Source organism: Macaca thibetana, chromosome 5 (assembly GCF_024542745.1).
Source record: "Macaca thibetana thibetana isolate TM-01 chromosome 5, ASM2454274v1, whole genome shotgun sequence".
Classification (NCBI taxonomy): Eukaryota; Metazoa; Chordata; class Mammalia; order Primates; family Cercopithecidae; genus Macaca; species Macaca thibetana.
In genome coordinates, this window is record NC_065582.1 from 26245481 (window position 1) to 26268759 (window position 23279).

Consider the following 23279-nt stretch of genomic DNA (forward strand, 5'->3'; position numbering starts at 1 on the left):
ATGCAGTATTTGTTTTTTTGCTTCTGTGTTAATTCACTTAGGATAAGGGCCTCCAGCTGTATCCATGTTTCTGCAAGAGACATGATTTCATTTTTTTATGGCTGCATAGTATTCCATGGTGTAAATGTGCCACATTTTCTTTATGCAGTCCACCACTGATGGGCATCTGGATTGATTCTATGTCTTTGCTATGGTGAATAGTGCTACAGTAAACATATGAGTGTCTATGTTTAACAAATTTAAAGCAACATTTCTAATGAAAGTTATTAACAATGTCTAACTGCTGGTTACATCATTCAGATTATTAAAGGGCTGAGATTTGAATTCACCAGCTAAAGTTATGGGAGACTTGTCTTATCCAAAGAGAAAAATAAATTACTTTTTAAAACCTGAATATGAGATAAAATGATTTTAGACTGCAAATCTGTGAAACTAGAATTCATAGTAGTTCAGAAACTGATTCAACTCAATTCATTGGTAGATGTATTTATTAGCATTTTTAAACAATAAGATTTGCTGTACTCAAATTTTGTGTGATCAGTGATTTTTGTGATTTTTTTAGACAATGATGATTATTGACAGTTTAGACCATTTGTTGTGACCAAATAGGTGTGCATCTTCCTAAGAACATATCTGTAATATTTTCAAGCTAAGACTTCTTGTATTAACTTCGTTCCTTCATTATACCTTAAAATTTTTTGAGAACTTTTCCACATTGGTAAGATACCATATTTAATAAATTTTATGCCATGGTCTGATATTATTGAAGTAACACAATAAAGTTTACCAAACTATAATATTCCTTAGAATACTTAAAACTCGTAACTTTTATATATGAAAGCGCATACATAGTATCCTATTAAATAGATTAAATTGGGGACATAGCACAATAGTGGTGCTATTAAAATTGACTTCCATGTATGAATGAAATGACAGTGCATTGTTGATGTGCTGGTGTGTAATGCACAACTTATTACATGATTTGAGTCCAGCAATGACCATAAAAGTAAAAGTCAATTAATACAGGTTGAGTGTTCTTTTTCCAAAATGGTTGGAGCTGGAAGTGTCTCCATTTCAGTTTTGGGGGGATTTTGGAATATTTGCATGTATGTAATAAGATATTTTGGGTAGGACTAGAAGTGTGTTGGATTGGGGATTTTTTTTTTTTTTGATTTGGCAATATTTGCACATATATAATGAGATATCCTGGGGATGCAACCCAAGTCTAAACACAGAATTCATTTATGTTTCATATATACCTTGTACACATAGCCTGAAGGTAATTTTACTTTTCCCTTCGGAGTAGTGAATAAACTTTGGGTTTGCTATGTTTTGACTAAATGGAATTTTCTACTTACGGCATTGTGTTGGTGCTCAAAAAGTTTTGGATTTGGGAGCATTTCAGATTAAGGATTTTTAGGTTAGGAATGCTTAATCTGTATTGGTCATAGATTTGGTTCCAGCATTAAAGTTGGAGTGAAATGTCCAAGTGTTCTGAATCTTAGGTTGCTGTTTCTAACAGCCCTGGTATAAGCAAGGGCAGAAACAACACAGGTGAGAAGTGTTCTCTGGGAAATCTCATGCTGGCTGCTGTGTCTTTCCACAGAATCTGTCACTGCGAAGGGGATGAAGAGAGCCCCCTCATCACACCCTGTCGCTGCACTGGGACACTGCGCTTTGTCCACCAGTCCTGCCTCCACCAGTGGATAAAGAGCTCAGATACACGTTGCTGTGAGCTCTGCAAGTATGACTTCATAATGGAGACCAAGCTCAAACCCCTCCGGAAGGTACAGTATCAATAGGAATTGGTTTGGGAGGGACCATTTGCAAAGCAGACTTGTTTTAGAAATCTATTCCCTTTGCCAGTAAGAGTCTTCTAATATGCTAATATGCATTAAGGGTACGTGTCTTGTGTTGAGCTCATTGCACAAAATTCATCCAAGGGTTTGCAGATAATCCTTCCTTTCTTCTATGTTTTTTTTTTATTTTTTTTTTATTTATTATTATTATACTTTAAGTTGTAGGGTACATGTGCATAACGTGCAGGTTTGTTACATATGTATACTTGTGCCATGTTGGTGTGCTGCACCCATCAACTCGTCATTTACATCAGGTATAACTCCCAGTGCAATCCCTCCCCCCTCCCCCCCCATGATAGGCCCCTGTGTGATGTTCCCCTTCCCGAGTCCAAGTGATCTCATTGTTCAGTTCCCACCTATGAGTGAGAACATGCGGTGTTTGGTTTTCTGCTTGTGATAGTTTGCTAAGAATGATGGTTTCCAGCTGCATCCATGTCCCTACACAAACTATCCTTTTTTATGGCTGCATAGTATTCCATGCATGCCACATTTTCTTAATCCAATCTGTCACTGATGGACATTTGGGTTGATTCCAAGTCTTTGCTATTGTGAATAGTTGCAATTGACGTGTGCATGTGTCTTTATAGCACTAATGTTTTATATAGCTTCTGATTGATATATTACCTTCAATGCTTTTTTAAAAGTGTGCGTACATAATAGATGTATATATGTATATGCATGCAAAATGTACTTGTAATTCAATGTAATTGAATTGATGAGAACTATGATAGTATTGTGCTTACGGATGCCAATTCCCAAGAAGGTTACATGATACATTGCCTTAAGCAACATCGACTCATCAAATTTCTTACAAGTTATTTATTAGGTAATAGAAGAGAATGATTTCTTCTATAAAGTGTATACTATTTATGTTTGCTTTTATTTGGGAATTGGTTTAATGCCTCATGTGTAATTAGAGTAGGTAGAAATAAAAGATACTATTTTCCATATTGTGCATCAGGCTGTAAGAGAGAGGTAAGTGTATTTTGTATCTATAATGTTTGTCTTCAAATTCCTCATTTGTGTTATATTTTTCTAAAGAAAAAAGGTAAGACTGTAAGTCAGATACAAAGTTAGTGTCTCACTCAAAGCCGCTGAAGAACAACTTGTAAACAATACAAACAAGGACGATGAACTTTATATAATTCATGTTTGATAGCTGGACTTCTGGATTTTAGCATGTAACTTATTTATCTTCTTGCCTAACTGTAGCCTCACATATACGGCTGCCTCAGTTTCCAAGGGAGAATATTAAGACCACAGTTTAAATAATGAATCATCCTAGAGCTGCTTTTTTTATTTAAATTGAATGCCAAGCAAAAGTTATAGGACATTGCCTGGAAAGAAACACAATGGGTTCCAGAATGAGCAGAGTTGAAATGCAAACAAGAATATTCTAGTACATACCTGATTGCTGGCTAACCATTGCAATTCTTCATTAATTCTGTAAATTGTATATAGAGAGAATCACATTCCTTGCTTTTGTGGTAGCCTCAGTTTTTAAAATCTACAAATGGTTTATAGCCATCGAAAATAACGCATAGAATTCATTTAGGATATGCATGGTCTTTTCTTAACAATGGGTGGCCTGAGTGCTGCAGGGTAACACTGTTTTTCTAGGGCCCAGAGGTGTCAATGCCAGAAATAGAAATGGACCTTGATTCCTTGCCCTTTGTTTCGTCCGCTGGACAGATGCTGAACACTGTCTGCGGTAGTTAAATGACATATTGTACTCCATGATTTTCTAAATGTCTTTTCTTAGTCCTCAGGGAAATACAAATTATTTCATAGAATCTATATATTTCTTCATTTTTTTCTCATCTTAAATTTACATGAAATTTTCATTTCAACTTTGTCAAATACACTCTTTTAATTTGAGGGCCACAATCTAGGATAATAACATATTCTAATTTTCTCTTCTTTACTGTATCTATCACCACTACTCATTTTTTGTTTAATTAAAAAACATGATGCTGAGAAGAAACTTGAAAAGTCTTTTTATTACACTGCCAGCTTTTGTAGTATCTAGTATACCCTTTCAATATAACTTTCATCCTTTATTAATATTCCATTCCTAATAATTTACGACTCTCTCAGGAAATCTTTTTTTTTTCCCTCAACAAACACACTAATAAACCAGAGAAAGGCAGCAAATATTTCTATCTTTTTAAATATTCATGATAATGGATCAGGCACAGTGGCTCACACCTGGAATCCCAGCACTTTGGGAGGCTGAGGCAGGAGTATCCCTTGAGCCCAGGAGTTTGAGACCAACCTGGGCAAAAAAAAGTGAAATCCTGTCTCTACCAAAAAAAAAAAAAAAAAAATTAACCTGGCATGGTAGCACACACCTATAGTTCCAGCTACTCAGGAGGCTGAGGAAAGAGGATCCCTTGAGCCTAGGGTTTCAAGGTTGTGGTGAGCTATGATTGCAGCACTTGCACTCAAGCCTGGGTGATGGAGCCACACCTTGTCTCAAAAAAAAAAAAAAAAAAACAATTCATGATAATGAATGTGTCACAGCAATCTAGTGGGCACCTATGTACCTACTATCTGTTGATTAATATCTTAGTTTCTTCTAAAAAAATCTTCTTTGATTAATTTGAATAATTAAGTTGAATAATAATTTTCTTTTATTGATTATTAATATATCAATATATTAAGCATTGATGAAGGACAGCATTTCAACATTGTTTTTAATAGCACTTGTATATGTATAGGGGTGTTAGAATCTGATCCAAAGGTTGCTTCCCCAGCACCCACAGATGTATTTTATTTGAGCCATGGGTTAGTTACCAGCATTTAAGCATGTAATTATTTCATGTGCAATTCCATATATGTGAATTTATTTGAAAAATCACAGTATCTGGCTTTACTGGAACCACATTCCCATATGACAACAACCAGTGGAGTCAAGTGGTGTCTAGCCCCTTTGAAAAGGGACTTGCTTTCAAATTCTTCACAGTTTTCAGCCTTCCCGCTCTTTCTGATCCTGAGACGGTGTGCCATCTCCACTCATCTGTGTACCTCTGTGGCACTTGTGTAGGGATCTGAATCTTCAACTTCTTTTCTAACACATGAGTCCTAGACATGAGGAACATGCCTTCTATTCCTCCCTCCATGATGCATAGGCTTTAAAAACCTAGAGGAAGTATTCCAACATCTCACTTTCTCCTTTAAAAATATGAGGCACTGGAATAATACTTAAGAGGCAGTAATCACGGTGATGACCTTCTCAGTCATCAACCTGAGTCATCACATTCTGAGGTGATACAAACCATACAGATATGAGGCGTTTTAAAACTGTTGTAGTTGGGCTATTTTGATGGCACTAAGATTCATCAACAGTTTTCTTTTGGTAGTTTCTAAACAGTTACAGAGAATGCTAGGTATAGCATTTGGTTAGAATATATTTGAAGTACATCCAATTAATTGCCTTCAATTTGGTAATTCTATTACAGTTTATAACATTCTAAAGAACAACCCACATGAAACAATTAATTTAGCTAATGATGTTGAATTTCTGCCATTAGCCATGCAGGCAGGAGATTCTGTTTAGATTAAATGACTTCTTAAAGTAGAAAGGTACAATTCTGCATAGAAAGGTGCAAATCTTCATAGGCAAACCTTGGGGCTTAATGGTTAGTTTCTAAAGATATCAGCAAAATGTTAACTCATTAATTGCAACTCTTACTCCACCAAAATCTAGTTAGTAAATTCATCAAGGTATTTTAATGTTTCCAGAAGACAATCTTTAAAGTGAAAATAAAATCAAGTGCTTATTCAAGGAAAAGCAATCTTCATCATCTTTAAGTCAGTAGCCCAGCTACTTTTCTAACACTCAATAAAAGTCTCATTAATCTGCTAAGTTATCCAGGGTCAGAAATAATTCTGAGGGCTCAGAAAAGTCAAAATGTCACACACAAAGAAAGCATAGTGACCACTCAGTGCAATTGGAAAATGCACTCAAGATCAACTAGGAAGCATAAACTAATTTCCTATTCTGAAGCTGAAGAATTGCATGGAGTTCATATTTGAGTTACTCCTGACTGGGTGAAATCAAATGTTAAATATGAAACCAAGTTTATGAGGATAGCAAATACTACTGATAGCTTTCTATCTCCCCAAATATATTTTTTCTATTTTCTATATAGAAACTATTTGGCAAATGTACAATACAGGATATGTAACTCCATGCATCTTTTTATCTCTTGTCTCATTTGTAGAAATAAAATAAGATAATGAGTAAATTATCTTTGCTTTAGTAATGCTTATGTTGAGCCATATACACTAACCATTTTTGTAGATCAAAAATAGTTGAAAATTGGAAAGTTCGTAGAATATAAGTTCTGTGTGAATTAACTATGTCAAAAAAAGTAGTCATCTTGGTATTTCTACTTTTCCACTATAATTATTTACAGTGCTGTAGTTGACATGCCTATTTTTAAAAATGAAGAACTATCTTTAACAAACACTGTTAATTCCTTCCTTGCCTTAATTTGATGTAGCATTCATCTTTCAAAAGAGCCAAGCACTGGTGCAAGTTACCATAGCAGGTTAACTGCCCCAAATTTGTTATTGATTATTTGATGATTATTATTAATGATGTCTTATCATTAATAACCTTAAAATTGAACAGAAAAAGGGATAAGACCAGATTCCTAGCTAGAATCTTCCTGCACCCTTTGAATGATGTTGCCTAATGACAAAAATAAATTCAAAATGCATAATTTTCTTACCATTAAGGGGAATTTGCTATTTCACTGACATGACCACCACATACTGAATTCCTTCTATGGGCCAAATATTTAGCATATATCATTTAACTAATTCAGTTTTCATTACAATCCTATTTTGTGTAGGCATATCAAGACCCTTTTACAGAGGAGAAAAATAAAATATCATATCAAACTCGCTCAATATCACACAACTCAAAGCTCCCTGATTCTAAAGCATGTTCTCATTGCACTGTGCTACTCTACCACCAAATAGCTGAGACATTCTCTCTTTAAACATCAAAACTTTAATTCTTACTTAAATCATTCCTGATAGAAGTCTTTTAAAACAAATCATTCTAAAAAATTTTTTTCTGAAGTCATCTTTCTTAAACAAGAATATTTTACCCAATGTATTTTCCTCATATCTCAAGTATATCATTGTATTCACACCAATTATTTTTCAGGTGGAAAACATTAACAACTTCTATATCTTGAAATACATATAAGGCTGTTTAATTTCACTCTGCTTTCTACATCCTGCTATGTTTTAAAAGCCTTTCTATCTGGGTTTGTTGTTTCTCTTTCTTCTCTGTTCTCAGAGCATCAGCTGTCATTTCTGTTTCTCCAATAGTCCTTATTCAACATTTAATGTAGCTACTCCTTTTCTGCTTTAAACAACATCGACACCAAGAGTTAGGGCTTACAAAAATGGGTCTACAGGGCCAGGTGCGGTGGCTCACACCTGTAATCCCAGCACTTTGGGAGGCCGAGGCAGGTGGATCACGAGGTCAGGAGTTCGAGACCAGCCTGGCCAACATGGTGAAACCCCATCTCTACTAAAAATACAAAAAAATTGCCCGGGTGTGGTGGCGAGTGCCTGTAATCCCAGCTACTTGGGAGGCTGAGGCAGGAGAATCGGTTGAACCTGGGAGGCGGAGGTTGCAGTGAACCAAGATCATGCCGTTGCACTCCAGCCTGGGTGACAGAGCAAGACTAAATCTCAAATAAATAAATAAATAAGGGTCTACAAAAGACAATTCTGGATGAACTTCTGTTCTTTTGATCATTGGCAAGAGTTTTAGTGTGCATGGACATTCTGAAATCATTCTATGGTTCTTTGAGTTATCTTTGGCATTCTTTTTAATTAATTCTCAATTTTACTTAAAGTACTTGGGATTACATGATAAGAAAGCCCTGAGCAATGAAGTTTTGATGTCTTCAGGCTATTTCCCTATCATAGGAACCCAATTCTGTGGAGCAGATTTGCTATTCCATTTATTCACAAATATATAAGCCTGAAAGCAATGAAAATTTCTGCCGTAGTATAGCTTAAAAAAAGCTTTCCTGCAATGCTTGCAAAAAAAAAAAAATTCATACAATTCACAATGCATACTCATTTCCATTCTATTATTATATGATGCCTAAGGGAAGTCTAAATGACTGAGAATACTCTAGGGAACATTTCTAGGGAAATGATTTTGTTTTCAAACCTATATTCTTCAAATCAGCCAGATAAATTTTCCACAACAAATTTCTCACTGTCCAGTGGTGGTATTGTCTACAGTCAAACGCCCCTCCCTTTACTTTCTCACTGCTTCATTCGTTAAAAAAGAAGAGTCCAGTAGGCTACTTAAGCTGTTTGCTATGAAAAAGACAAAATAAGTAGACTAAAAAATAACAAAAAATTATTAAAAGTATTTCAACTTGATTGGAGCATTAATCATGTTACTAATTTTTTGTCTTTGTTTTGATGTTTTTATTTGTTTTATTTCCTTAACTCTTAGAAGGACAATTCTTGCTCTTAGAAGTACAATTGGTATTTCAACTAAGATAATATTCCAGTGTGAATAGATTACAATGCCAACATGTATCAAATAATTAGGAGATGAAAAATACAGGTGTCTCATGATTTACTCTAATAGAACTTGGGATTTATCACATGGATTGTATCTTTTGCCTTTAAATAAAATACTAGTAGGTCAATTTGTCTTTTGAAATTTCAAAGAAATTCACCTGAGATTGGTATTATAGAGTAGCTTGTTCAGATAGAAATATTCTTCTCTGGGCAGCAAAAGAGCTTATTCTTTTGGGAACCATCCATCCATAAACATAGTTCTCCCTCTAGTCAGAGTTCAGTTCACATCACCAGCAAACTATGTTCTGAATGATTGTTCTGAGAGACCTCCAATCATGCCCAGTTTATTAATTCTCTCAACTTACTGTATTATCTACTATATGCCAGTCATGTTCAGTAGTGAACAAGATAGAATAAAACCCTACCCTCAGGGAGCATATAGTCTACTGCAGAAGGATGGAACAAGATGAAAGAATTTTCTGTAACTGCGGAGGAAATGGTACAGGCAATTCAAAGAGAGAGCTGTACACCATCATATGCTTGATCTTTGTAAGACAATTCATAGCTAAAGATATGCAAAGCAAAAATAAAGCCAAAAATGTTATAAACACATAGAAAATTTAATGTCTCTCTCTTTTGTTCTCTGTGCTTCACAAAACCAGGACTAATCAAAAAGTGTTATTTAGCAGTTAAATATCCAGGACACTACTGGGGAGAGAATTGGGAATACAGAGCAGGATTTGATACAGGCTGTCACAAAGTAGCCTTAAATAAACAACTGCTGAATAATAATTGTTGACTGGATAGATTAAATGGAACTTATTTTTAGTACTTCCTTATTAGTAGATTGATACACTACTTTAATTCTGTTAATTGTTTCTTTCTTTGAAAACTATTGCTGGGAAAACACAACCTCACTTGCTTAGTAAGAATGTCACTCTGTGTTACTATTACAGATATGAAAGTAAATTCTTAACTGTAAAAGGATACAGATCCACTTCTGAGAAAAATCCGTTTTTTATTTTAACGAGAACTAAGAATACACAAGAACTAACAATACACAAAATGGAGCTTCTTTTATTCTGGTTTTTGAAACATAAACTATGTTTAAAATGATGAAGTCAATATTCCAATGATCTATATGGAAAGCACAAAAAGCATCAAGTTAGAGTGTGCAGAAGTCAGAAGCATACACACACACACACACACAATTACAACTAAAGATTTCCCCAAAGCATCATCTTATGATTGAGTTTTAAATTAATTTTACATTTAAATTTTTATTAAGTTAAATATATTTCTCTCTCAGCTGTAGAGATGTTTTTCTTAATTTGAGGAAGTTCAAAATGCAATTGAAAGCTGTATTAATAACCAAGCAGAAGAAAGAATTTCAGAGCTTGAATACTGGTGTTTTGAACTCACCCAGTTAGATGAAAATAGAGAAAAAAATTTGTAAAAATGAACAAAGTGTTCATGAAATATAAAATTATATAAAGCAACCAAACCTACAAATTAGTGGCATTCCTGAGAGAGAAGGAGGGACGTAAACAACCTAGACAACATAATTTAGGGAATAATTCAAGAAAATTCCCCTAATCTTGCTAGAGGGGTAGACATCCAGATACAAGAAATCCAGAGAACATCTGCAAGATACTATATAAAATGAATATCACCAAGGCATGTAGTCACCAGACTGTCCAAAGTCAACATGAAATTAAAAATCTTAAAGGCAGACACAGAAAAATGTCATATTACATACAAAAGATAACTCCATTAGGCTAACAATGGACTTCTCAGAAGGAATCCTACAAGCAAGGGGGTATCAGAGGCCCATTTTCAGCATTCTTAAAGAAAAGAAATTGCAGTCAAGAAGTTTATATCCCACCATACTAAACTTCACAAGCAAAGGACAAATAAAATATTTTCCAAACAAGCAAGCACTAAGAGAATTTGTTACCACTAGACCAGTCTTATAAGTGATCCTTAAGGGAGTTCTATTTTTTTTTTAATTTATTTAAACACACAACGTGCAGGTTTGTTACATATGTATAGTTGTGCCATGTTGGTGTGCTGCACCCACCAACTCGTCAGTACCCATCAACTCATCATTTACATCAGATATAACTCCCAATGCCATCCCTTCCCCCTCCCCCCTCCCCATAATAGGCCCTGGTGTGTGATGTTCCCCTTCCCAAGTCCAAGTGTTCTCATTGTTCGATTCCCACCTATGAGTGGGAACATGCAGTGTTTGGTTTTCTGTTCTTCCAATAGTTTGCTGAGAATGATGGTTTCCAGCTGCATCCATGTCCCTACAAAGGACACAAACTCATCCCTTTTTATGGCTGCATAGTATTCCATGGTGTATATATGACATATTTTCTTAATCCAGTCTGTAACTGATGGACATTTGGGTTGATTCCAAGTCTTCGCTATTGTGAATAGTGCCGCAATAAACATATGTGTGCATATGTCTTTATAGCAGCATGATTTATAATCCTTTGGGTATATACCCAGTAATGGGATGGCTGGGTCGTATGGTATTTCCAGTTCTAGATCCTTGAGGAATCGCCATACTGTTTTCCATAATGGTTGAATTAGTTTACAATCGAACCAACTGTGTAAAAGTGTTCCTGTTTCTCCACATCCTCTCCAGCACCTGTTGTTTCCTGACTTTTTAATGATTGCCATTCTAACTGGTGTGAGATGGTACCTCATTGTGGTTTTGATTTGCATTTCTCTGATGGCCAGTGATGACGAGCATTTTTTCATGTGTCTATTGGCTGCATGCATGTCTTCTTTTGAGAAATGTCTGTTCATATCCTTTGCCCACTTTTTGATGGGGTTGTTTGTTTGTTTGTTTGTTTGTTTTTGTAAATTTGTTTGAGTTCTTTGTAGGTTCTGGATATTAGCCCTTTGTCAGATGAGTAGATTGCAAAAATTTTCTCCCATTCTGTAGGTTGCCTGTTCACTCTGATGGTAGTTTCTTTTAAACATGGAAACAGAAGAACAATACCTGATACCACAAAGCCACACCTAAGTCCATAGTCCTACAAAGCAGCCCTATAAAACAGACCCTATAAAGCAACCACACAATAGAAACTGCAAAGCAACCAGCTAACCATCTCATGATAGGATCAAAACCTCACAAATCAACATTAACCCTGAATGTAAATGGTCTAAATGCCCCATTTAGAAGGCAAGTTGTATTTAAAACAAGAAAAAAGAAAACACACTCATTTGTCTGCTTTCTTCAACAGACCCATCTCACATGTAACGACACACATAGGCTCAAAATAAATGGATGGAAAATTATCTACCATGCAAATGGAAAACAGAAAAGATTATGGGTCACTATTTTTATATAAGATAAAGCAGATTTTAAACCAATAGTTTTTAAAAAACGGTACAAATAGACAAAGACAGATATTACATAATAATAAAGAGTTCAATTCAACAACAAGATTTAACTATCCTAAATATAAACACTCCCAACATTGAAGTACCCAGATTCATAAGACAAGTACTTATAGATCCAAGAAAAAAACTTATCCACACAATAATAGTAGGGAACTTCAACACCCCACTGACAGTTAATTGAGGCAGAAGATTAACAAATTCTGGACTTACATTTGACACTTGACCAATTGGACCAAATAGACATCTACAGAGCACTCTGTCCATCAACTACAGAATACACACTTCTTGTCATGTACACACAGAACATACTCCAAGATGAACTACATGCTGACCCATAAAGCAGAAGTCTCAATAAACTAAAAAAAAAAAAAAAATCGAAATCATACCAAGCCTACTCTTGAACCATGGTAAAATAAAAATAGAAATCTATATCAAGAAGATGTCTCAAAACCAAACAATTGCATGGAAATTAAACAACCTAATCCTAAATGACTTTTGTGTAAACAATTACATTAAGGTAGAAATCAAAAGTTCTTTGAAATAAATGAAAACAGAGACACAACATATCTTAATCTCTGGGATGCAGCGAAGGCAGTGTTAAAAGGAAAGTTTATAGTGCTAAACACCTACTTCAAAAAATTAGGAAAATCTCAAATTAACAATCTAACATCACACATAGAGAAACTAGAAAAACAACAACAAACTAACCTTAAAGCTAGAAGAAGAAAAAAAAGAACTAAGAGCAGAGCTAAATGAAATTAAGAACCGAAAGAGCATACAAAAAAATCAGTGCAACCAAAAGTTTGTTCTTTGAAAAGATAAACAAGATCAACAGGTCACTAACTAGATTAACAAAGGAAAACAGAGATCCAAATAAGCACAATCAGAAACAACAAAGGTGACATTACAACCAATCCCACAGAAATACAAAAGATGTCCAAAGACTGTTTTGAACACCTCTGTGCACACAAACTATAAAATCTAGAGGTAAAAGATAAATTTCTGGAAACCTGCAATCTCCAAAGACTGAATCAGAAAGAAATGGAAACCCTGAACAGATAAATATCAAGTTATGAAATTGAATCAGTAATAAAAAAATAAAAATAAATTAAAAAGCCCCAAACCAGATGGATTTACCGCCAAATAATACCAGCTATACAAAGAAGAGCTGATCCCAATTCAACTGAAAATATTCCCGAAAATCGAGGAGGAACTCCTCTCTAACTCATTCTATGATAACATCATCACTCTGATAAAAACCCTGGCTAAGACACAACAAAAAAGAAAACGATAGCCCAGCATCCTTGATGAACATAGATGGAAAAATCCTCAAAAAAATTAGCAAACGAAATGCAACAGCATATCAAAAACCTAATTCACTATTATCAAGGAGACTTTATTTCTAGGATGCAAGGTTGGTTCAACATATGCAAATCAGTAAATTTGATTCACCACATAGACAAAGTTAAAGACCAAAACCATGTGATCATCTCAATAGATGCATAAAAAGCTTTCAGTGAAGTCCAACATCCCTTCATGACAAAAACCCTCAACAAACTAGTCTTAAAAGGGACATATCTCAAAATAATAAGAGCCATCTACATCTAAAGAGCCCTACAAACCCACAGCCAACATCATACTGAATGGACAAAAGCTAGACGCAGTTCATTTGAGAACTGGAACAAGAAAAGGATGCTTAGTCTCACCACTCCTATGCAACATAGTACTGGAAGTGCTAGCCACAGCAACCAGGCAAGATAAAGAAATAAAAGGCATCCAAATAGGAGAGGAAGAAGTCAAACTATCTCTCTTTGCTGTCAAAATGATTCTAGACCTAGAAAACTCTAATGACTTTCAAAAGGCCTCCTGGAACTGATAAACAACTTCAGTAAAGTTTCAGGATACAAAATCAGTGTACCAAAATAAGTAACATTTCTAATTTCTCAAGTCTTAACATCAAATACCAAAAGACATTTTCTCTAACTTCTTAGTTTAATTTTTTGAAATGTAAGATGGTGGAAATCAACATGGCTTTTCTGAAGATAATATTTTAAATTGAACCAAATTCCTATTGGATTGATAAGTATGTGAGAAATAAGAAATACTTTGATAGTATCTGTCTGGACTGATGGTGCCTAGCTTCTTTGTACATGCATCAACATGCAAGTGTGAGATTATCAACATTAAAATAAGGCAGATGGCTGAAAGATTTCATGCTAAAAGATAATTAATCTCTCCCAAGTAAGCCTCCTTCTGGTCCGTATTTTTCTCTGAATGGCACCATCAGTGGCTTCACTTCTGTTGTTTCCCACATGAACATACTACTCATAGCCTAATTATTCCAATGTTGTTATCTTTCATATGAGTATTTCAAACTAGACAGCCACAGAGGAGAACTGTGAAATATATAGCATGAGAGATTATAAAATATGTGGGAAAAGCAGGGCAGGAGGTAGACAGATGCTGAGGAATGCATACCCAGTATTTTTTCCTCATTCTTGATGGTGAAGAAGTGAGTGATGGGCTAACTTTGTCATTCTGACAGAGATCCCTCCACATGGAAATATGAAACAAAGTAAAAATAGGTTTACCTAGAACACAACAGTGCTTCTACTATAAGGAATTTCCTCCCAAGGACTTTGTACTCCCTTCCCATGGCGCAAACAGCCCTACACTTAGGGAATGATAAATAGTTTTAAATCATCTTTTAACTAAAATATAAGGAGCATAGCTTAATAAAAAGAAGAAATAATTTCAACACTAAAGGAAAGAGTACTTCTGACTAGGAGTCAGAAGGTTGGGTTTTAATTCTGGTTCTGCACTTAACTGCTTTGAGTCTTGTCTCAGTTTCTTCATCTGTAAAACAAGGAGACTGGTAGGGTATCTTTAAAGTTTCTTCCAACTTAAAATCCTGTGATTTTGTGAAAAGCAAAGTGAAGAATCAATTTATTAAAAAAAAAAAAAAAGGAAGAAAGAGACCTCACATTCAAATGCATTTTAAATGTTCAGAAGAATTTGTAAAAGATATAGAGAAAATGCTTCATGTCTACAGTAGCTTAGGGGTGCAGGATAGGATGCTGTGTAAGAGGGGAGTCCAAGATCTGAGTGACAAAGAAACAGCCTGTGTCTTAATCTCTCATTACCCTTTAAAGCGAACCATGGTGAGAAAAGCAAGAAAGACTCTCTCTCTATTTTTTTAAATTTAAAAGGTAGAATTAAAATAGTCGAGTTAAAACAAGGAAGAAGAAAGAAGAGAAGAGAGAGAAGGAAAATGTTTGAGGCCATTAGCATTTAGGAGGCATCCTGAAAAGTGACTGCAAGCCAGATGTAAGTACCTTCGCTACACTTTCTTTTTTCCTTTTAAGTTGTTGGCTAGTGAGTAAAGGTCACAATAAAGCAAAACCAAGTGACAGCAAAGCTCTTCTGCAGCCCTGAGACATACATGAAAGATTTTTGACCCCAAGAAAAGAGGCTGGATGGGCTGAAAGCAATTTTCAACTTGGCACAGTGAAAAAACAAACAAACAGACAAAACCCAGTATAGATTTAAAATCTAAGCAAATCAGTTTAGTTAACCTAAGAAAGATAACTCTGTTTTCTTAAAGGCTAGGTTTTCTGTAAATGTTAGTTCAATACAAAAACTGATATTTTGAAGGAGTATTTTTATCAATAAAAAAAGTTAAGAAATTTCGGAGCTAGATCCTTTTCTGCATCTAGGAAATGAATTATTTCCTAAAAGATTGCTGAGCAGAGAGGACTCTGTTCATATAGAAGACCACACAGCAGGCAACTAGGTCTGAAAGACCACACTGAGAGGGCTCCAGTATCATCCACTTGTGATTCATCATTTTTACCTTCTTCATTCAGTGAACAAATATTTACTGAGCACCTGCCATGTGGCCAGTCATTGTACCTGGCCCTAAGATTTTAGTGATGGGCAAGATAAGAATCTTCTGACCTCAGATAATTTACATTCTGGCAGGACAGAGATGGAGGGAGGGAGTTGGAAAATGAGTTAGTCAAAATAATTTGAAACAGACTTGAAAATGGTATGGGGAATGATTCTAGTAATTCCAGACAGGGCTAATTCCAACTATTAAAGTATGACACAAGGGAAATTTGTGGGAATTTTTAGCTGAAGAAATCTTCAATTTCAAAGCTGCCTCTCTGTTCCATTAGGGGAACAATTTAATGAAGAAAATTAAGATAAAAAGGTTGTTGACTGTAGGAAACCAGGGCTAGAAAGATGCATAAAGATTACCCTGCCCAAGTTGGATGAGGAAAATTACTAACAGTGTCTGTAGAGATCTGCTTAGTCCACAGACAATTTACTTTATATCAGGAACCAGACAGGTAATAAAAATGAATGAAGAGATCTGGTTTTATGATGAAAAATAGCAGATAACAGAACTGAGGGATACGGTAAGGAGTGGTGAGGTCTGTAGCATTCTGAAATAGATGTGCCTACTCTCACGGGGGATGTTCCTACTAAATTCTAGTTGACTGTTACCAAAACTCTTTTGCAAACGAAGTGAAAATCCCAGATTTAATCTCTTACCATTTTTAAAATAATAGTAAGTAATTCAAATTCAAAAACTCTTCAGGCAAAAGAAAAGAGGTCTGAAGGCTAGATTCAGTCCCCAGGCCAAGAATGTATGATCTCTGTGAGGTAGAAATGTTCGTATAACTCTGCAAATATTTTCTTATTGGAATACAGTAAAATACAGTGGAAAGAATCTAGATTTAGTGTGTGGAAGAACTGGATTCACCTTCCCCACCATGTAGTTGTTTGCTGGCTTTCGGTGAGTCCTGTGACTTAAGACAGTTTTATTTCAAGACAGGGAAAGGAGGTAGAGGGTTGGCAATAATACCTAGTTTTTCAACTTTGGGGGATTCTGTCAAATAAAATGATGTCAGTAAAAGTACTTTGTAGAGTCCTAGAAAATAATGGTATTATTGTCTCTCCCATCCCTCCATCATCAACACTGTAGCGGATTCATTCTTTTATTCTTACAAAATCAATATTTAGCATTGAATCCACTTTAAGGCCAACAAGAAGGTAGCATGCACATTTTAAAAGAGCTATTTCTCAAGCACTAGATGATTGTGGGTGTTCAATGCATTGATTAATTTGCATATCAGTCATTCAGAATGTATGGCCATCCAGATAAGGGTTATGCTGGCTTAAGTTTACAATCTAGATTATCTATAAAGAATTTGCTGAGCAAATTAATAAAGTGAGCACGATTAAGATAGAAAAATAGTTAAACCAAAACCTCTTCAGGAGTTCATTTTTAAAAGTTAATAAAAACAGGTAGCCTTGTCTGACATATTTGAACAATATTTATCTTATGCTTACTTTCTAAAGGGCTGTACTAATTGTTCCAGGCAGTCATTTGTATAAGTGTACCTGATAAACTAATAAATCATTGTATATATGCATTAAAATATTTACCTTAAAGACTTCTCTTACAAAGTAATCCAATAGCCCATAATTTTAGTCTACTACATGACCAGTGTAATGATTAAATCTTGAGCTCTAGAGTCAGCGGCTAAGGTTTGGGTTCTTAAAAGTAGTCATTGTAGCTTTATAACCTTAGATAAGCTATTTAATTTCTCCATGCCTCTATTTCCTCATGTGTAAATGGGGATAATAAGAATATGTACCCCCTTAGATGGTTCATAAAAGAGCTAAATAAGATAATGCATGCAAAACACTTAGCATCATATCTGGAACATGATGAGAATAAATATTAACTATCAGTATGTCTAAACTATAAGTTAATTTCAGCTTTTTAGCATTTTTGATAGTTCTAGAATTTTTGTTCGTGTCTTTGAGATTACAAGTGGTTTTCAAAGCTGTTTAAGGTAGTAGAATCCCCCTCCCACTTCAAAATATAATCTTATTTAGAATTCAAATATATGAAAAACTAAAAGGACACAGAGTAGACAGAGACACTACAGTGTGGCTATCGTGACCCGGCTGATTGAACTATAGCATTCCCAAACAACCTCATGTCAGCAAAACCAAGCTGTGCACATTGAGGTCATCCAATTTTTACCGTGGAAGAGCTTAGAGTGTTTAAATGTGTGTTCCAAAAGACCATGTACACAGATTGCTATGCAGTATCAACCCTCCACCTTGATGATCCAGTGATAACTATTTGGTTCAAGAACCGTGAAATGGAAGAAGCAGAAGTGAAAAACTCAGCAGTGACTGACACCAGGAGCACCAAAGCATACCATTTCAGTGAAGGAGGAGAAACCTACTTGGCCCCAACTGCTAGAGACACTACCTTTTGAGTTCTGGAATTTAGATGCCTGATGCGCCTGATTCACCTTAGTTTTCCGGCACTAAGCAACCTTGAACAACTGCAGCTTCTGTTTGGAGTTCACTGTGGGATTCTTAGCTTCAGGCCCAAAAGAAACGTCTAGGAGTCTCTGGTCCTCCTTGGATCACAGCTCCCTGTGACAGCCACAGACCAATTTGTGCAACTGTATGCCTTAAATGTGGAAGATAATCCCTGCAGCTAGATAAGTATTCCTTTCCCAAGGTATACTGGCCTAAAAGGGCTGGCTGCCCCTGATTTTCAGTATGACTTCAGCCACTCAGTTCCTGAAGAAGGTGTGTGCTCCAAAGACTCATTGTCATAAAAATATTTCCAGACACCTTTAATGGGTAGGCTCGAGTCTTTTGAAGAAGTCTAAGCTCAGGAATTTATTTCTGTAAGAAAAATAATCTCCTCGTTTCCACATAGCCTATATCTTCAGTCTTCCGTAGAGTGCCTCCTCATCCACATTTCTGAATCACAGGCCTTATCAGGTGACTTTGGAGAAATAGTAGAAACTAAGACCCCAGCTTAAGTTGATTTCAATGAAACACTCCAACCAAATTTAACCAAATTTGTTAAAATAAAAATCAAAGAATTATTATTAGTTTTGACTGCATAGATCCCTTGAAAGGGTCTCAGGGTCCCTAGATGACACTTTCAAAAGCACTGCTCTAGAGTAACAGTTAATTTACTTAATGAATGCCATTTTATATAGTTATAATTTCTTATATTGATATAACCAGTGTAGCCATACACTTATATTGGGATGTTATGGGAAATGGGAGTAAGAAATGGTATGGCTAAGCATTAAGTCATCAACAATAATGAGATCAAAAGAAAAGCTGTAATATTAGTGAGCTGTCAATAGCAATAGAAGACCATTATATAAAAAGATGGAGGTAAATATTGGGAGCATTGTTTAACATACTTGAAAATGATTATCTTGAGATAATGGAAAAGAAGCGTGCAGAGGAATAGAGCAAGAGATTGTCATACAGTGAAATTCTATGTGGTTGTTAAAATGATACTTTTCCTCTAGGTACATGGCATACATCTCAAAAAATAGAAATAAAAAAAGAATCAAGTCTTGTGTGTCTTGTGTATTAGTCTGTTTACATGCTGCTGATAAAGACTGGGCAATTTACAAAAGAAAGAGGCTTAATGGACTCACAGTTCTACACGACTGGGAAGGTCTCACAATCATTGTGTAAGGTGAAAGGCACATCTCACATGGTGGCAGGCAAGAGAACTTGTGCAGGGAAACTCCCCTTTATACAACCATTAGATCTCATGAGACTTATTCACTATCACAAGAATAGCACAGGAAATACCCTCCCCCATGATTCAATTACCTCCCACTGGGTCCCTCCCAAAATACGCGGGAATTATGAGAGCTACAATTCAAGATGAGATTTGGGTGAGGACACAGGCAAACCATATCATCTTGATTCAGTACGCATAAGGTGGGGCACAAGATTCTGCATTTCTACCATGTTCCCAGTGGTGCCAGCACAGGACCGTGTTTTGTAGCATTGACTCAGGGAGAGAATGATTAATAATACATTTTTCAGTCATTCTGAAAATATCAAGAAGAAAGTCTCAGTTAGATGCTAGACATCATTGGCATAAAAATGGTTCTTTGTTTTTATATGGAATTATGCTGCCACACTTCATTTCTTACTTCCCTATTATTTATTTGTGGAAGAGATTTTATTCTTCACTGAATATGCTGTAGCTAGAATTTTTTACTATTACACTTTAAGTTCTGAGATACATGTGCAGAAAATACAGATTTGTTACATGCATATACATGTGCCATGGTGGTTTGCTGCACCCATCAAGATGGGTTCTATTTTCTTAGATTAAATTCCTGGTTCATGTTGTCCCTAAGAGTGTTTGTATGCAAGGTGTGTTGTGAACCTATTAACTTGTAAGGTAAAAGAATGTAGTAAAGCACAAATTATGGCTTTATACTTGTGTTGATTTTCTGCATTCTTATTGATTTAATGGGAAATTCTAATATTTAGGACTGAACCAAAAGCTGTACATGATTATTTCTTTGGCAAATTTCCCAAATAAGCTTATTTTTCTGCCTGGTATATAGTCAGTGAGCCATTGTTGATGCTATGTGTGTTCACTCATCATTTCTAAAGATACTTCTAGCAAACAAGGCTTTCATTCAACCACTGGTACCCTTTAAACTATTCATAGGCTTAGAGTGATGGTTTGTGCTTCCACCAGACATAAAATCTGATGAGTAACACTGGCCTTTATTATAGATGGTGGGTCCATCTATTAGACATCCTATCACCCAGGAGAAAGAAAATAAATGCCAGTTAGAACAAAGACTCTCTTTGTTCTTAGCTTTCATAGTCAACACCACAGTCAGTTAGGTTACCTTGGCCCTGCACAGGTTGGAGCCATCATCGTGTGCAGATTCATACTATCTGAACTCATGGGACTTTGCCCTGGTGCTTCTCAACTTGGTTGTTACAGAGGCAGTTCCTTTGCTCCTAATATGTGTCCCTCCAGTCCCAATTCACTTCCACAATCTTCAAGCCGGGAAAGACAAAAGCGAAGGGCAGCCCAGACACACAGTATGTCTCCTGCACTGGGGACCACCTCTGATAATATCTGATGGATCGCAGCATGTGACAGTGTTGAAAATGAAACTCATACTGCAGTTTAAGCCAAAGAAAAGCATTGCTCTCATTTCCTTAAAAGAATCCTTTATAAAAGAAAAATCTAAGCTCTCATTCAAAATTGCTTTATGGTGATGTTTAGAAGCAGAGTATCAAAATTGTGAACTTTGAACAGTGCCACAAAGGGGTGCTTGCTGGGGGAAGGAAACAAGCATGTTCAATAATGTAGGTTTTCAATAACAGGCTTCATCTCCGAGGCTTGATGCTTTATAGATAAATCTTTCCTCAGCCCCGCCAGGATAATTGGACTACAGGGTTCATATGTTAACAGGTTTTGTTTTCTATTTAACTAATAACTAGCTTTGTTGTGGCAATCCTTAGTTATGCTCATTATTTAAGAATATGCAATAGGACCAAGGGATAATCCCCAGAGAGAAGCTTTGTGTCGACTGCTGGGGAAATCAACAGAATCGGGGTAAGATACATCTTTTCTTAGCAGGATCGACTTTCGGAGAATATGCAAGAACTCCTGGAATCCTTCTGGGGGTGAAGCGGTTTAGAGGAGAGGAGAGCAGACTTTTGAGTGAAACCCACTTTACTCCTGCTCTCCTGACTGTCTTGCTCACCTAGATTTTTTCATCTTTTCTAACAAGGTTCATGATAAAAAGTGAGAACTAATATTTCATAGGTCAGATAATACTGCCTTGCTGTGGAATTCCTTTTCTTTTAACCTAATGTGGTAGATTGTTTGCAATCCTGACATAACAGAAGAAGGTCCTGTATTGCCATGGATTTCTTGATGCAGCTAACCCACGTTGTCAAGGCAACCCACCTCGCTGATGTCTCCCCGCTAGAAAACCATTTCCACTTTTGCAAACCTTAAGTCACAATCATCTTTTAAAACGCACAGGGTGAAATATGTCTCCTGTATGCACAAACCTGTTACTTTTTTATAAGATGTCATGTCATTACAGTGAAAGAATTTGGCATGAGGGATGTGTATATTAAAACATTAAAGTTAAAAGAACCCCATAGCATCGATGGCCTGCCTCTGCATTCACAGGAGATTCGGGGCTGCTTACTCCAGGCAGCTATATTTTTTGAAGCTGCAGTCGTAATGTTGGCATAGTTTGACAAATTTCTATGTAAATTGATTGCAATCAACAGCTTTCTCATGGTTTGAGGAATTAAATCACTGGAAAGACAAAGTATTTTCTGAGATTAATATCACCCACTTGTATATTTTTCTTCTTTTTAAGAGTCAAGGCCCAGTTTTGGGAGTTCTTTCCATGGAAGTGGGGTCCCTTCAAAATTCTGTGAGACTCTATGACAGTATCACACTTGAATTCAGAAATAGATATCATGAAAAAAAAAAAAAGTTTTTCCCCAGAGATCTGCACTGCTGAGTGGTTGATTTAAAGGAAAATCCCAATGACAGGATAGTAACAAACATCTGACTCTTTTTTGCTGGCTCACTATTAGCAAGAAAACTGGGCTTCCTTAAGATCCTTATTGAAGTTTGAAGATTGAAAGAGCTTTTTAAAACCTAATGCTGGCAATGCACCTTGCGGGCTACATTTAACTTACATGGTAATTTGAAGTAATTCTTAGTCACTCACCCATTGGTCTGGGTTTTCAGTTAGTTTTTAAAATATTTACAAGACTTTTTTTTCTTTTAACTTTTTGTTCAGAAACTGATCACATAAAAGGTAGCCGCGTTTCATTTCATGATTCCTAAAGATTTGAGAACACAAGTACGTGGCCTTAAGTGAAGTTTCTTTATGGGTCTTTCTATATGTTTAGATAAAACATACTTCAGCTCCTTTCAGCTGCTTTTCTTATTTCAATAAATCAAAGAATTTTATCCATATAAAATAGTACAAATTATCATATCCATTATTGAGGAATTGGCATTATTTTCTTTCCATTATTGTGATTTGACAGATCAGGCATTCAAACGTCAGTCAGTCAACAAAGGCTTTTAGGTTGCCGAGTTCAGCCCTCTCTTGTTATAACCTCCAAAAATTACTAGCACTCCATCACAACGCACAAAAGATTTGAGCCTGTTTATAGAAATACATACCAAACAGTAAGGTGAATGGTTAAGGAGGTTGTGGTAAAAAGAGTGAAGTGAACTCATAAGGCAAACATAAGGACAATGTGTACTACAGGTCCTGTATATAGTTAGGTGGGAAGATAATTTGCTTCTAAAACATTTCACAGTCAAAGCAAAGACAGAAACTTGGTCAATTAAATGATTTATAGTATATCCATAGAAATGTTTTGGCAAATACAGAGGATATCAGGTCACTGAGAGCCTAGGGAAATTTGCCTTCTGGGTTATGATTAAGTAAATTCGATAAAGGCACAGATTTACTGTGACAACTATATTCTAAGATCCGCTATGTTAATGACTACAGTATTCGGCCAGAATTCACACATGGCTTACTAGTGCCA

At 35.8% G+C, this 23279-nt stretch overlaps 1 protein-coding gene across 5 annotated transcripts in view; it reads left to right on the forward strand.

The window, feature by feature from the left end:
• MARCHF1 (membrane associated ring-CH-type finger 1) overlaps positions 1 to 23279 on the forward strand; it is an 828885-nt gene that overhangs the window by 766262 nt on the left and 39344 nt on the right. For all 5 annotated transcript variants that reach the window (XM_050791815.1, XM_050791816.1, XM_050791812.1 and 2 more), the window contains one exon: positions 1607 to 1787. In XM_050791815.1, coding sequence (XP_050647772.1) covers positions 1607 to 1787 — 181 coding nt within the window. The remainder of the gene's footprint in view (positions 1 to 1606; positions 1788 to 23279) is intronic.